Below are 16,483 nucleotides of genomic sequence, written 5' to 3'. Positions count from 1 at the left end.
AGACCTATAGCTAGCAGAGAGCATGTGCTGTACCTGAGCACTGAAGCTCGTTCAGGGGGGAAATTGGGGAGAAAAGAATATACATGAACTGTTAATATGAAGACACAGAGAGACAGATTTATAGTGGCAATCATTTAAACCGAAAGCCACAGGAATCCTGGCACATGGAACGATTCCTTCACTGCGATGCACCCAAAACAATTTGTCGCTTGAGTGACCGTACTTGTTTGTTCTGCAATCTGATTAAGCAGAGTATCAGTCAGGGTGGAGACAAAACAGGTCTCTTTCTGCTTGCAGTAGTCTCTCTCTCTGCCTCGCTCTCTTTTTAAACTACCCATTTGCTCTCAGCTTAATAACAGTCATCTGTAAGGATAATTGTAAGATTGATCTCGACATGCATGGGGTTAAATGCATCCATTTGTTAGATTGGTGTTTGTTCTACAAAATGGCCTCTTGAAGATGCAGAAAACGTTGCCACTGCCATCAGCAGTTTCAAAACATGGATAATAACATTTTGCAAAAGTCTGCTAATTGAATAATTCAAACACTGTATGTATGCATTTATGGACCGGACAGCACATACATATTTAAACAGGCGCTCATGAACACAAAACAGACACACACACACACACTAAGTGACACACATGCACACAAAAGTCCATGTACACACGATGCCAGGGTGTGACTTCACACTGACTCGTGAGAGAGTGATGCACACTTCAACTTCAGCGCTGGAACTCATAGATGTGATTGAAATCTTAAATTAGTCTCTGAACTGGTGATAAAATGACGCTCAAAAGGGAGCTGAGTGCATGAATCATACCCTATTAGCCTTAATAAGAGTCAGACAGGCCAATTCTGGAACTGACAAAGAACAAAATCTGTGTGTATGTGATGTAATGTGAGTGATACTTTTGTATGATGAAATGTCTCTATCCTTTGGCTTTATTAAATGACCGTTTAATAAGTTGTTTGCTGGGAAAGTATGCTAATAAGAGACAACAGTTTCATCATTTCACAATGTCATGAGTTACAAACTATGAATGTGATGTGATGCGATGATTATTTACTGTAAGTTGAATTGACTCATGCTTCGGTATATAACTCAGTAATGACTAAAGGTAAGTTAAATGATAGGTTCACATTTAAAACAAAATCTGTCTTAAAACAACACTCATGTGATCAAGTGAACATTAGAAGTGTTATTGATGGATCAAATCATTCCTCGTCTCTACACGTCTCAAAAAGATCTCTTTCTAAAGTGTTTTTAAAACAAGTGATGGGGGACAAAATCAACAGTAACATTTCTGTGTGAAAATATATTCCTAATTTCAGCCGAAGCTATTATGACGCTTCATCACTTTGAGTTAGATGAATCGAATGGGTATCTTCCAAAGTGCCTCTCAAAGTTAGTCTTTTTAGTTCAAAAGTCCTGTTATATTAGCCTCAGCTGAAGTTTTTAATTATTTTTTTGGACATGAATGAATGATCACATACATTGAAACTGAGTTGGAAAGTGAACTATTTCTGGCCAGTATGCACAGGATGAACTATTAAAGTGACAGATATATGTTTAGTTTAAAAACAGTGCTTTTAATCTACATATATGGGCATGTGAAGATTTTTTAAGCCACACTTGAAAGAATGTGAACATATCTTTTAATATTACTGTGCCACATCGTGAGTCTTTATGTTGTGTTTAATGTGTAGTAACCCATCACTCTAAGTAGTAGGTAATTGCACATTAAATACACTGTTAAAAAACGGAAATATTCCGGCAGCTGGGGCGCCAGAAAAATACCGTAAAATAACAGTAAATAACCAACTCGTAAAAATACGGAAATATTCCGGGAGATAGGGTGCCAGAAAAATACTGTAAAATAACCCACTTGTAAAAATACGGAAATATTCCATAATAACAATACGGTCTGTAACTTTAATATTACATAAAATCTTGTGCAATTTTTGGGGCTTTTATTGTTTAATTAAGAACATATACACCTGTGAAAACAACTAAATAACTTTTAAATATAGTTGAAAACTGCTATAATACAAATAATCAGGCTTAAAATTTATAGTAGAGTGTAAAAAAAAAAAAATGATACAGCACCTGCAAATACTAGATTTTCCTTTAATAAAAAAGTTAAAATACTCTTCTGAAGTGTGTGTTCATTGGACTTTTGGACCATTTGTGAGGTCAGGGACAGATGTTGGATGAGAAGGCCTGGCTCGCAGTCTCCGCTCTAATTCATCCCAAAGGTGTTCTATCGTGTTGGGGTCAGGACTGTGCAGATCAGTCAAGTTCTCCACACCAAACTCACTCATCCATGTCTTTATGGACCTTGCTTTGTGCACTGGTGCGCAGTCATGTTGGAACAGGAAGGGACCATTCCAACTGCTTCCACAAAGTTGGGAGCATGAAATTGTCCAAAATGTCTTGGTTCCACAGTTCCACAGTTCCTTCACTGGAACTAAGGGGCCAAGCCCAACCCCTGAAAAACACCCCCACACCAAACTTTACACGCTTGGCACAATGCAGTGAGGCCAGTACCATTCTCTTGGCAACCGCCAATCCATCAGATTGTCAGACAGAGAAGCGTGATTCGTCACTCCAGAGAATACGTCACCACGGCACTAGTGTTTAGAGGCGGAGTGCTTTTCACAATGTACCCAACGCTTTGCATTGCACTTGGTGATGTAAGGCTTGGATGCAGCTGCTCGGTCATGGAAACCCATTCCATGAAGCTCTCTACGCACTGTTCTAGAGCTAATCTGAAGGCCACACGACGTTTGGAGGTCTGTAGCTCTCGACTCTGCAGAAAGTTGGCAGCTTCTGCAGATGCGCTGACCCCGCTCTGTGATTTGGTGTGGCCTACCACTTCAAGGCTGAGTTTCTATTGTTCCAAATCGCTTCCACTTAGTTATAATACCACTAAAAGTTGACCATGGAATATTTAGTAGTAAGGAAATTTCACAAATGGACTTATTGCACAGTTACCAAGCTTGAATTCGCTGAGCTCCTGAGAGCGACCCATTCTTTCACAAAGGTTTGTAGAAGCAGTCCACATGCTTAGGTAATTGATTTTATACACCTGTGGTCATGGAAGTGATTGGAAAATCTGAATTCAATGATTCGGAAGGGGTGTCCCAATACCTTTGGCAATATAGTGTATACCGTCAGATCACACAGTCCTATTTATCAATGCAGTTATATTGTAAATCAAACGCTGTCAAGCTTTTTGGATGTAAGGAACGGCAAGCTAGTGTAGATCATCTGCCTTTTGCTTATTGCTCACACATAATGGAAGAGCTGTGAAATTACAGTAATTATGGCTGTTTTCAATGATCAAAACTGTGTTTCGACAGTTTAACAATACTTGTAGACACTAACTGTACCAAGTTTAAGAAATGTTTTTACAGTATTAAACTTAAATTGAACCCTTTTTTCTTTTAAATAAATAAAACATTTTTTTTATAAAAATACGGGAAATTCCTGAATGTATTGTAACAGTTTGTTTACGTGAAAAACCCAAAAAGTTTCCTTAAGATAACAGAAATGTTATGGTTATTGACAGCTACAGGTTTTTCATGTTATTTTACATTAGACATGTAAATTCACAGTTTATTTTTGTAATTTTTTCATGTATTTCAAAAATACAGGAAAAATCTGTGAAATAAAAAGGAATAAAACTGTCAAAGTACAGATTTTTTTTTACAGTGTACAAAATAAGTATATGTAATTTACCAAATAATTAAAGCCATTATACTAGAAAGGGAAAAACTTAGCACATGGTGATTTAGTTAAACACTAATTGTATGATTCATAAATTCAAGTAATTGCACTGTAGGATTAGGATAGGAAAATTGCTTTCCAGGATTTTGGTAAATTTGAAATAACTTTCTGTAAATTAAATTGTATTTTTTTTTAACCCATATTACATTTTTCCTATCCTTTCCACCTTAGCTGAAATATTGTTCATGTTATTATTTTTTCATTCCCAGAGCACTTTGGCTGTAAGATGAAATGAAGCTGTTCATTTTAATTTTATTTTTTTAAACTGTAATGATGGCAACCAATAGGGGTAGATCCACAAGATATTTGAGAGTTACAGAAAAGATCTGGTATGGTTCATCTCAGTTTAATGTCTGGACTGATGTCTGTGTTTTCCAAAGGAGTTGAGTTTTTGATTTCGCCTGTTTGATTTGGCTTTGAATCTTCGTAGATTCTAGATGAGGTCCCTAAGCATAGTCTGCTGCAGAAAATATCTCAGTCATTCTCAGGTGTGAAAACTTCACTAGTATTACAGGTACTCTTTAGATTACACTTTCAAAGAGACTGACTCAGACTCCACTGAGTCACGAAGTAAGACTCTATAAAACACTGAAGTTTTAGTGCTCAACTGAGAACTCGACCACTCCCCTCTTCATCCAGCACAGACAGAAACACACATTCAACCAAACACGTTTTTTCTTTCAGTGCAATACAACTCTTACTATTCACAGATATATTTTGAGGTTGGGTTTCAGTATGACAGTAAGAGACATCAAATGTCATGTTTACTTTTCAACACTGATGCTCTTGGCTTCAGTCCAATGACAGACAGTCCTACAACTATCTAAGAACTCCCACACACACACACACGCACACACACACGCACACACACGCACACACACGCACACACACACGCACACACACAGCTTCACTCTCTCTTTCTCTCCCTTAAACACACAAACACACAGTGCTCCACACAGGCTTCAAATACCTTCTATTCTGGTGATCATAATTATTTCATGACGGAGCTTCTGGTTTCTCAACCACGCTTTTGTACATGCGATCTAGCTGTGAATAATTTAGCACGGGGAGCTGGAAAGGTGGTCCCTTAAAACAGCAGGTGCAGTCAAACTCAGGAGGCAGGACACACGGAGGGAGCTTTATCTCATATAGTCATCCACCCACTCCTTAACGCACAGCTCTTCAGTCGGGCTCACATCCACCCTGTGCTTCCATCAAGCTGTATATCAGTCCATTCTTTCATCCATCCTTCCGTGCACCTTTCATCACACCAGGCACCACAGTGTCCAGCTGATGTCAATTTGCCCCAGGTAAGGAGCATCTTGGGTGGACTGACTAAGCGTCCCCTCCTCAGTCAGCCACCATGGAAGAACTCCAGAGAAAGCTGAATCAACGCTATGAAGACACCAAGCCCAGAAAGGTAAGTTGTTTACAGGAATACTTCTCTCAAATTGTGGGTTTTGAAGCAGCCTACTTTTAGACTTTTGAAGCAGACTACTTTAAGACTTTTATGCATGCACCATGTTGAGTAAAAGACATATTGGGGTCATTACTGAGCTTTCTGTTTAAAGTTTTTTTTTATGCAATTGCTTTAATATCAGTGACATATTGCTTTACATTATAGCACACAACTAGCTGAAGCTGATGTTCTTGAAGATAGCGCTCAGCTTTTAACTGTATCTGATGTTGTCAAACTGCAAACTAAGAAAGGGACTCATACTGGATGTTAACTTGTGTGTTGACACAGTATGTGCATTTTCCTCCCTCTACTCTTTTCTATTCTAGCAAGCCAGGCAAGTTAGTCACTATACAGCAGTTAACATGCTGATCTTTTCAGCACCTGAAGCATTTAGGGAAAAACATGTCACCTTCAACTCAAAACCACAGGTGAGGTTCAAGCTGGCGTCATCCTACAGTGGCCGGGTGTTGAAGCACGTGTATGAGGATGGTCAGGAGCTGGATAGTCCAGAGGAGAAATACCCTCACAGCTTTGTTCATCGCAAAATCCCTCCCAGCCATCTGGAGGTGGAGCAGCTCTGTGGGTTTGAGGATTCTCATGGGGACCAACAGGGTGGGTTTTTATTATTATGTAACATACTGTACCACTGTGTCATAGTTTGTATGCATGGCTGTACTAAGGCTTGTTTGTGTGGGCTAGACAGCTGGTAACCAGGGAGACCAACAGCATGTGTATATTACATTTCTACATGGTCCTGCCTGTATGGTGGAGTGGTTTCCATGAAATTATTTGGTAGAACATGTTGAGCTGAAGCATGTTGTTTCTCTCTTCCAGTTGCAAAGATAGAATTAACAATCTAGCTAAAATAAAGTCTAACTGATTCCTAGGGCTGGATGATATGGCTAAGTCACCTGGCCACAAGTATCAAATCGTTATTTCTTTCAGGTTTAAAGGCTGATTTTAGCTCCTGATTGAAAGTTGAAGAAACCTGATTATTGATTGTGGTTTGAAGGTAAACACTTGATGCCGAAAAGTGAATCACTTCACAAATCTGAGGTAGAACATTCAAAACAATTATGATAAAATCTTAGACAACAAATATGCATGAGTAAAATTAAGTAAAAGCTTTTTTCAGTCCTTTTTCCTCAACAAAATAAACATCTTGATGAAAACATTAAGTCCTAATTCGTGTACACTTCAAGTGAATAAAATCAAACATTTATTGAACATTTGTTGAAAATACCCTGGCTCTATCCAAAGGTGACAGAATCACTAATTAACATGCTATAACTTATTTGTTTAATCTGTACAGAAAACAAATTGTTAAAATTACAGTTAGCCACAAACTCCTGGAGTATCTGCTTGTTTTTTTGGTTACTGGTCCCTGCAATTTTAGTATGCTTGTTTTTTTTTTATTCTAGTGTTTAAAATCTAGTGAGAGTGCATCTCTTCCTCAAAACATGTCTAGAATTGGTATGTTGTTACAGAGGATTTGTTAAGGCTAGCATGCTATGCTGATTAACACAGCTAGCCAGGGTGGTCACAGTTAGTTTCTGTACAGACCGGTCAGAGTCTTCCCTGACTTCCAAGAAATTCATCATGGACATGCATTCAGACATATAGGAAATACGCAGTTTTTTGTGGATGAACCAAGGACTTGAGTCTCAAATCTCTTGTACAAGTTCTCACTCTATCCTGACAACATTTTTTATTCTGTGCCCAGGTGTCTATCCCCCAACAGGGCTCATTGCCCAGAGAATAAACGTGTACAGAGGAATGGGAAGCTACAAACCTCCTGCAGGCCAGACTGAGGAAGCAGAGGGAGATGCCACAGTAAGCAATGCTGCTAGCTGCTTTTGATTTATCTAAATTAAATTGAAAATTGACATTAATCAAGATCAACTTAGATCACATTTCCCACTAGCAGTGTTAGTTTTGTCTGTCTGAATGTCAAGTAGGCTACTAGGACCTATCTTAATTGTCTTAATTCATTCTGCTGCGTGGCTTATATGAACTGGAATCCAGAACAATAAGATTTTGCTGAACTTTAATTAAAATGTTAATAGTTAATGTGATCTTTAAAAACTGTTTGGTAATAGAACTAAAAACATCACATCTCAATGGTAACTTTAATGGGACTGTAGGCATCCTGAGAGAGAGTGTCAGGGTTATAGTTAATAGATAAAAAAGTATTGAAGTATCAATGACCAATCCTGTCCTGGCAAATTTCCCTATTTTAAATGGCAGATAAATAGATATTTTCATCTTCGATTCATGTATTTTATCCTTCCTGTCCTGCTGAAAATTGCGATATAGCACCACAAACATTGTCAATTCAACAAACTGCATGTAATTATTTATGAATGTTTATGAATATGAATTATTGTTTTCTATTTTAAACAGCCCAACTACAGAAAAGGCCAGTTAGCACCTTAAAATGATGTCTGACACCCTTTGAATGGTAAATTACTAATTTTGGAGCATGATCACTTTGCTACATCTGTTTGGATATACTGACATAAAACGAACTATAATAAGAAAGTATCACAGCTCCTTGGAAATTATTTATTTTTTAACCCCCATAGAGCATTGCAAGTCTACAAATGTTGAAAAGCAAACAGACAAGCCAAAATGAATGCACAAAACACATACACAATTACCAGCCAACGCAGAGTAATTTAATAATGAATTTATACATCTTTAGGACAGAACAAGAGACAGCACTTAAAATAGAAAATGGGAAGAATCATTGGGTAATTAAAGCTGCAACTGCATGCTGCTGGGTGAAAATTGTAAAACAATTAAAGTTGAACAACAACAGCTACAAAATTGTTCATCTGACAGAAAAAGCCACTGTTACTGAGCTGCTGTGGCAGTGGCTTCATTAGTGCAGCATGCAGAGAGGGAGGTCATCAACATTGCCTGCTGGCTTCGTGTCAGTTTCATTCTTTTATCCTCTAAACAAAGGCATGCTTGGCCCTGGTGACCAATGCCAGTATTTATCACATTTATCAGTGGAAAATAGCTGAATTTAGCTTATCCTTTACGGCATTATTGAAAGGATGGCGGAGTAGTCCTAAAGGAGCACCCCTACTGTACAAGGTATAATGAGTTCGTGCCTATATGAGTTTCTTTTTCTGCTTTATAATAAGAAAAAAAAGTTCTTTATTTGATTATCATGTCTGAATGTTTTAAAAATGCAACCTGGCAACTCATTTACTGTGTACATAAACACTTCAAGGCAGGGGTATCACTTTGTGTTGAAAAGTGGTGGGGACATATTAAGGGCTCAGTTTAGGGGTTTTATGATACAGTAGTGTCATGATGATGTACGAGAACCGGAAGATTTTTAACCTTATATGGGTGGGGGTGGGGGGGAGCATTACACACTTAATTTCCTACATTCTAGAGACATTTTCTGCTCCAATTTAGAGTGGAAATGTCTTTGTTTTTATAAAGGGAAACAAAAAAGCAGCGTCCCCAGTGTAAATGACACCTATGCTTTAAGGTAGAAATTAACTACCACTCCCAATGTGAGTAGAGAATATCTAATAACAGATATTAAAGTTCTGTTACGTAAATTCTGGCTCAATTATGGAATAATAAAGAAACTATGACGCAGTGTTTTGTTCTGAAGTTCAGCAACGAAATGCTCTGAATTTGCTACTGCTAAAATTTACGCCTGATGCTATATTTTTGCTATCATCAAAGATCAATGGTTTCTCTCCAGAAACTAGATAATCATAAAGGAGGAAATCTTAGACTCAATAGACCAGAAGCAGCTACAAAGCATGTTGCGTTTTGCACAAGGGGTATGACTCTTCAGCTGCATTCAAAACCTCTTCTCACCCACACATAAAGCCCACAGCTAAATGTGGGCACTCAGACTTGCAGTGATGGAATCTGGGAAAGGAAATATATAACGCAAGGTGAGGCTAATTCAAATACGTAATCTTAGGTTGCACCAGATGTTGTTAATAATAACTGACATTATCTGTTTCTTTCAGTCCTCAGTGTTGGACTTTGGCAAAATAATAATCTACACCAGCAATCTGCGCATCATCAGAGCACCACAGAAGAAGCCTGAAGTGTTGCGGCAACACACACTGCCTCCTGAGGACTTGGAGGGATACCCAAAGGCCAGGGAGAGGGGGAGCAGGAGGAGGGCTAAAGCTCTTTGTACACAGGACGGGGAGGAGAAGGAGGAGAAACAGATCAGCGACACAGAGACCAAGGTAATGATCCTTGGCCAAATTTTTCTCAGTGGTGTAGTATGGTTTTTATTATCCTGTTTCAGTTTCTTGGTATTGTCACTCTCAGCATGTCCTTCACCCCATCCTTCCTCTTGACTCTTTCTCTGCATATGTCTTCAGCCATCCTTTCTTCACTTTATCTTTGCTTTCAAGAGGATAACTGCAGAATCATCTGTACAGCCATATTGTTGTAATTTGTAACTGTTCACAGAGGGGTGTTTATTCTCATCCCACAATCTTCCCTGAGTTTCCTTGTAACTGCCACGTTATTTGTACCCCTTTTCTTTTCTTTTCCTGTTGCCCCCTCCTGCTGCAACAACCACCATCCCATTGTCCTAGCGTTATCTGTCAACTGTGAAAAGATACTGATGAGTCCACAGTTTCACTCTGCCCTTGCAGCATTTGCCTGCCACTTGCCAGCCCGCAAGGATACCCAGCTTGCTATTATCCCCTCCCTCTCACCTCCTTGGCTGATTACTGTTCTCTTCCCCTCACTCCCTGCACTCTTTTCTCACCTCTCTCATTATTTTCTCATTTTCTCTGCCTCTAGGAAAAAAAGTTCATTCTCAGCTTTTTTGTTTTTCATTATTTGGCAATCTCACTTGTCTTTGTTACTTTCTTTATCATCTTTGACTTTCTTGCCCAAAGATAGTTCATTTTACATTGTCTTTCTTTCTAACACAAACATGGATTTATACTTTGTATGTGCATACATTTTGCAACTGTTTACACAAATATGGACCTAGATTTTTCTGCAATCACAGTATAGTGAGTGAATACATCACTAACCCTATGTGCAGCTTGAACTAATGTAGGTGTAAATGTAGCTCAACTCTAAGTCAGAGCATCAGCCTGTGTGCAGCTTAGCCTTGTGAACCTAAGCTGCTTTGACTTTTCCACTGCTGGAAACAGCTTGACATGCATGGACCATACTAAAAACCTCTGTGTTTTTCAAAATTCCAGTGAAATTTAGTGAGTTTAACACTTTCACTTGCTGTTTGTGATGCATTTCATCCGCAAATGTTTGCTTGTAGGGTGTTGGGTGGGTTATTATTGAAATGGTGGTCCAATAGTTACTGATTATCTGATTCAAATTGTAACTAATGGCCTTAACAAAGGGATCCTCCAGACTCAAAAATATCTTTCTCACTTCGAGTCACATTGTATTTTACTGTTTGAGAAAGGAATTGTTGAATAGGAATCGAGAAACACTTTTTCTGCGCCATGATTTTTAGACCAGTGAAACCTCATCAACAGTAACTTCCTGGTTACTCAGGAAAATCCACAGACCTCGTTGTGCAAAGTTTTCACTGTGAACTTTTTCTACTGATTTACAACATCCAGCAGTTTGTATATTTAAGTGTAACCTCATTGCACATCCTCTGTTACTATCCACCCCTCATCTTGTCAATAATCTACAGGCAACTGCACGTTATTGTAAATTTTGCAGTAATGACCAGCTGGCTGTAGTAATGATCAGCTGGCTGTACATTATCCTGCAACACAGCTACTTACCAGAGGCATTTTTAAATAATAAAATCGTTGTTGTTATGGTTGTTTAGTGTCTGCCAGCAGGCAGGCCAGTTAGACTAGATAGCTATGTTCATGTCTGTTGTTAATGAACTGGCTAACGGTGTTGCAAGTTAATTAGTTTTGAAAAAGCTGTAGAGTAAAAATGAGTAATATATTTAAATGTAAATTTCTATATTATAAATTATTGATGGATTTGACACTACATTTTAATACATTATATATACAGCAATTGCTTAGAAATGGCTGACAAACTTCCCATCACTGTCCAACTTCTTTTTATAACTCTATCCCTACCTTTCTTGTCTTTCTCACCCATTCTAACCTCTTCCTCCCCTTTTCACTTTTACCCAACCTTACGGTTCCTCTTTCTCCTCCTCTTCTCTCCCCTAATGTGTTTCTTCTGTTTCCAGGAGGCTGACAGCTGCCAGCATTGTGGTGGTTCGGGCTGCGCTCCCTGCTCTCTGTGTCACGGTAGCAAGCTGTCTATGCTGGCGAACCGCTTCAATGAGTCCATCAGTGATCTGCGTTGCCAAGCCTGCTACCCCCATGGTCTGGAGAAGTGCCAGTCCTGCTCCAGCAAATAGCACTGTTTGGCTGACACCCATGTCTGGCAGAGAGAGAGAGTGAGTGAGTGAATGAAAGTGTGAGTGTACGCCTGATGTGCTATCGGTTCGTCAGAATAGTCTCAGCGGCAATATTGCTCTAATCCAAAATGTTCTTGGTGGGGTGTTTCGAAGCACTACTAGGAAACATAAGCCATCATTGGAAAGGGGAATTGTGACTGTGCACAGGGCACAAAATCATAAAATACAATTACCGTGTGCAGTGAACATGGCTTGATAACACAAACACATAATCACTTTTTTGTTGTCACATTATTTTGCATCTGCACCCTTCCTCCTGATAAAACCGGGCTCCACGACAGAGTTATCATTTTAATTAAAATGATGCAAACATTTAGCATTTTATTTCATCTACTGGGAAGGCTGCCCTGTTCATATCTCCACTCTCTATTCACCAGAAATAATGAAGCCTTTTATATCACTACATGGTTTAGCCCAGTGTATGAGGGTAATTGATGCTTTCATTTTTTTTTCAAAGAGAGAGGAAGAGAGACTGGAAGATAAAGAGTTTGAGATGGAAAGGAAAAAAAGAAATTCAGAGAGTGAGAGAGTATTTTACTGTTTTAGAAAGGAATTGAGAGTGAGGGAGGGAAAATGAAGACTGTTTCATACATTTTACCAACATAAATTAAATTTGATTAAAGTGCACTCCATCCAACAATGGCAAAAAGGATGACACAACAGCAATGTTGCCATGAACTCAAGCTGACCGCAGCTACTCTTGCTAAGAAGTTTCAAACACTTAACATTTTAAGTCAAAAATATAGATTTTGGGTGGTGTATTACTTTAGGGGCTAAATGTAGTTTTTTTTTTTAACGAAATGAATCATTTTTTAATTTCCCATTTGTGAATGGGTTGTAACCTAAACTAGAAATGAACCACTCGCCAGCTTTCTCGGTTGCTTGTAACAGCCTCTATGCTGCTTCCTATGTAAAGAAATCAGGTCAGATTTTCCTTGAAATCCACTGGATTTAAGTAGGCTGTGACACTCATTCGTGAGCCTCTTGCCAACTAATTCATTGATGCTCTCAACAGCGACAAGGCAGCTAACGAAATGAAGTCCGCTAACACCAAAAAACGACCGGCTGCCAGCACATCACAGACTCAGACACAAACTTCACATAAGGATAAAAAACAACAACAAAGTTGATGTGCTCTACTAGCCGATAGTGACTGTCACTGTCACTAACCGTTTATGCTGACCTTGCAGAGCCTCTATGGTGAAAGACCTGCCGACACTGAGTGCTTGCTCATTAGTTCGAGAATGCGCACGAGCACACGTTTGGAAAGGTAGTGGTTGCAATCCGAAACCTCACCACTCCAAGCCACTCAAAAAACTACACATGGCCCCTTTAAGACATTTTTGCTGTGAACAAGTTAAGAATAAAAGGAAAACAGTTAAATAAATTACGATAGTACTGCTTGCTCAGGAGTTGAATTATGGCAATTATGAAGATCTTTTTTTTATTAATAATCACATTCTCAGGTTATTACCATTTCAACTTGTTTCAAAGCTTTATGCACAGTTTTGGTATATGAATGAAATAAAACACCTAATTAATTTTCAATTCCTCTTCCTTTATTGTGTCCAACAACCGCTGTTTCATAGTATAACTTGAAGGGCGCATTTTCTTGCTTCTTCACTGAGCCTTAGATCAGTTTAGAAGTGTCACATTTTGTAGAAGTGTATAATTTTATAGCTGTAATCTGGATAAATCTAAATGTATCCTGCAGTGGGAGTTGCATCATAATTCAAAAAGTAACATCTGTGATTGTAATGTGTGAAAGTAATTCCTTAATTGTTTAATGTGTTTTCACAGTGGGTTAGGAATGTTTGTTTGTGTGTTCCCAGCTTGAAAACTAAGTGGAACATAACAATAAAGACATATGCAACACGCTGCATAATTCCTAGTCATCACATTTTATTCATTACAACCTCAAATCAACTCCAATCAACCACAGTGTTTTGTATCATGCCATTTCAGGATGATTTAACAGAAAAAGAAGAAGAAAATTAAACAGTATCGCTTCAAAAGCAAAAGGTTGTTATAGTAATAGTTTTCACGCTGGTATTGCCGGCTCTGAGTGATCACCTTCATGCAATTATGCATTTCATCTGTGGAGACATCAGCATCTGCCAGGATTATGTTTACCCATCACAAGAAAACAGAAATTCTCCGTGTAAGGTTTAAACATTAGATAGCAATGTTTCCCACACAGAATGTGCATTTGACTTCTGTTTGCAGAACGGTCTTGAGTTACCAGTTTTCCTTTTTCAAAACATACTGCATTTTCTCTAATATGCCTACCTGCTCCGTAATCAGATATAAACTGCACTGAGCCGTAGGATATTTTGCACTGTCTGCTGAAATGGCATTTTTCACCACTTTCCTTATGCTGCAAGGCAGAAATGATCAATCAAAATCAGCGTTAGCAGTGGAAAGCACTGACCACATCGTCTATGGGATCTATCTATGGCGTCGGTGGCCCAAAGTTACGCCAGAACAAGCACCCAAGACCATTAAAGCCCATTATCGCTGCACCTATACCTATCTTTGTGCTGGCATTTCCATTATTTTGTCTTATTACGATAGATAGCCTCACACTCAGTTAAAGAGCAGACTACATGGCTTCTCAGCAGCCTGGCTGAAAGCCCCATCAGCAATCAAACGCCCGCTATTTCTGGGATGAGAGGAGGAACCTGCATCTCCAGTCTCTCTCTTTTTCATCTCTCTCTTTCTTTCTCTCTGATTGGTCTGCTAAAAAATCTGCCACCCATACTGAAGTTAAAACTCAGCTTTTTAACTTTGTCACTTCAGCTCCCATTCTCCCTCAGTATTCCACATGGGAGCCAAAGTGATAGAAAATTGGGTCACAGAACTGTACTTGGCCTCTTCTGTCCCGCAGGACCTAAACTGATAAGGGAGCAGGTAAAAACACACAAGTGTTACACAAAATTCTGTGAGTTTGTAGTGCTCAGCTAAAAGCATTTCAGATAAATATTGAGAAATACTTGCTTGAGCATCAAGATCATACCCTTTTATAGTTGTAGAATGGTAATTGTGTGCACATCTGATCCTATATTAAGGCCAGAAGCAGGAAAGTAGACTCAGAAATGAAAAGACGCAGAGAGCATCTGCACACTGTTATACATGGACTTTATTTGTATGAATGGGCAGTGTTTCAACACATCAGACGAATGGCCCAAGTGAAAAAGTGCAAGGTATATGCACTCTCACACAACTGATTACATCATGCTATGATATGTCATTACCAACTAATCAACCTAATACAAATAAGGTAAACACTTTAAATAAGAAAACCGTGTTGTTATCAAAGAAATCACAAAAAAGATCCAAAGAATATACTTTTTTAAAAGAGGGATGTAGCATAAAATGACAACACTGTACAAGACTGAATAGTTAAGGGAGGATAAATAATAAAGAAGGAACCGTTGGAGTTTGTTTTAAGGAGGAGAGGTTTACGAGAATGGCTATCAAAATCCTCACTGATACCGCGGGGAGACTGAGAAAATAAATCTAGAGGGTTTGTTGTAGAAGCCATTTTTCATAATCCGCACCCGTGTTTGGCCTCTTGACCTCAAAACTCCGTGTCAGTAAGTCTCAGTGCACTTGCATGATGAAACGTTGCCTGTTCTGTCTTTCCCCATTTCCTTGTCCTTTCTTTTTCTAGAAAAACACCTGGAAAACGTGCTGCAATAAAATTGACATGACTGAAATGACCAAATTTTAATGTTTTGACAGTGATCACACCACTCTATTAGTAACACAGAGCTCTTAACCTGTCTGCATTTTACAGTTCTGCAAAGCAAGACATCAAAGATGTTGCAGCCTTTTCCTGACTTTTTCTTGACTTTGTTTACTGTACTACGGTGAGTGGACACACACTCCCACATTTGTGTAAAGCCACTATAGCTGCTTGTGATAGCTTGTGATATATTGTGCACCATTACATAAAATGGTTATTTATTCCACTATCAAATAAAGCCCTGTTTAATCACAACAGCCAGTAAACAACGGCTTATCAATATAGAGGGAATCACTTTCCCTGGTGGCAGCATCATCATTCATTATGCCTTATAGATATATCTGTGATCTTTTATAGCCCGTTTGTAATGTACAACACAGGAAGCAGACTGGGAGCTGACTGTGTACATTAATCATAAACTCTCATGCAAGAATATTTTGCACATTGTTGGGAAGTGAGCCACATCTGCAAAAGATTTAACTTTCTCTGTTTGGTTAATTATGATCATTCTGTCCATCCTCTCTGTGTCTTCATAGCTCACCCCTGGTGTTAATTCTGGTCTACAGGACTTAGACTCTGACAAGAGAATGAAAAGAGTGAACAACAGCAACTGCTAAATATATTTTTTCTGGATTGCCATGCTCACATAGTAACAGTCCTCAGTCACAATACGACGTCCCTGTTCCCTTAGTTCAGCTTGAAACTAAATTTATAACGCAATCCCGCAATAGTTTGTGTCATGTGAAATTAACCTCCCTTATCACAGTGTGCTGTGGCTACTGGCGTTAAGAGAAGTCTATATGGAAATAGAATTCTAAAAGCATTCCTATTCTGTGGTGTCAAAGATACACTAAAACTGTGACAAATCTTTCAAATTACATCCCTGGATTTCACCTCCAAGTTTGTAGAAACTTCTAATGAATCTATCCATTCCCAGTCTACACACCGGCTCATGCCGAGAGAGGGAGAAAGAGATCCAGGAAGTTAAAGAACAAATTAAAGTCTCCCTGTTGCGTTTCAACCACACTCTAAGATAGCTCCTTTTACTGAATC

General features: G+C 38.8%; 1 protein-coding gene across 1 annotated transcript; it reads left to right on the top strand.

Annotated features, from left to right (window-relative positions):
- Window positions 1-5,153: 5,153 nt before the first annotated feature.
- On the top strand, window positions 5,154-11,622 carry LOC123963969 (glutaredoxin domain-containing cysteine-rich protein 2). Its single transcript, XM_046041104.1, has 5 exons — window positions 5,154-5,213; window positions 5,681-5,864; window positions 6,976-7,085; window positions 9,260-9,487; window positions 11,449-11,622. The coding sequence occupies exons 1-5, from the start codon at window positions 5,157-5,159 to the stop codon at window positions 11,620-11,622; spliced, it is 753 nt and encodes a 250-aa protein (XP_045897060.1). The 5' UTR covers window positions 5,154-5,156.
- The last annotated feature ends 4,861 nt before the right edge of the window (window positions 11,623-16,483 follow it).

The sequence above is a fragment of the Micropterus dolomieu genome, linkage group LG23, assembly GCF_021292245.1.
Source record: "Micropterus dolomieu isolate WLL.071019.BEF.003 ecotype Adirondacks linkage group LG23, ASM2129224v1, whole genome shotgun sequence".
Taxonomy (NCBI): Eukaryota; Metazoa; Chordata; class Actinopteri; order Centrarchiformes; family Centrarchidae; genus Micropterus; species Micropterus dolomieu.
Note: the sequence above shows the minus strand (reverse complement) of the source record. Positions and strands in the feature narration are given on the sequence as shown.

Excerpts from the sequence above, each read along its gene's own strand:
- LOC123963969 (XM_046041104.1), top strand. The coding sequence starts at position 5,157 with ATGGAAGAACTCCAGAGAAAGCTGAATCAACGCTATGAAGACACCAAG. Across the intron at positions 5,865-6,975 it reads TTCTCATGGGGACCAACAGG|GTGTCTATCCCCCAACAGGG; the intron begins GTGGGTTTTTAT and ends TTCTGTGCCCAG. Across the intron at positions 9,488-11,448 it reads TCAGCGACACAGAGACCAAG|GAGGCTGACAGCTGCCAGCA; the intron begins GTAATGATCCTT and ends TTCTGTTTCCAG.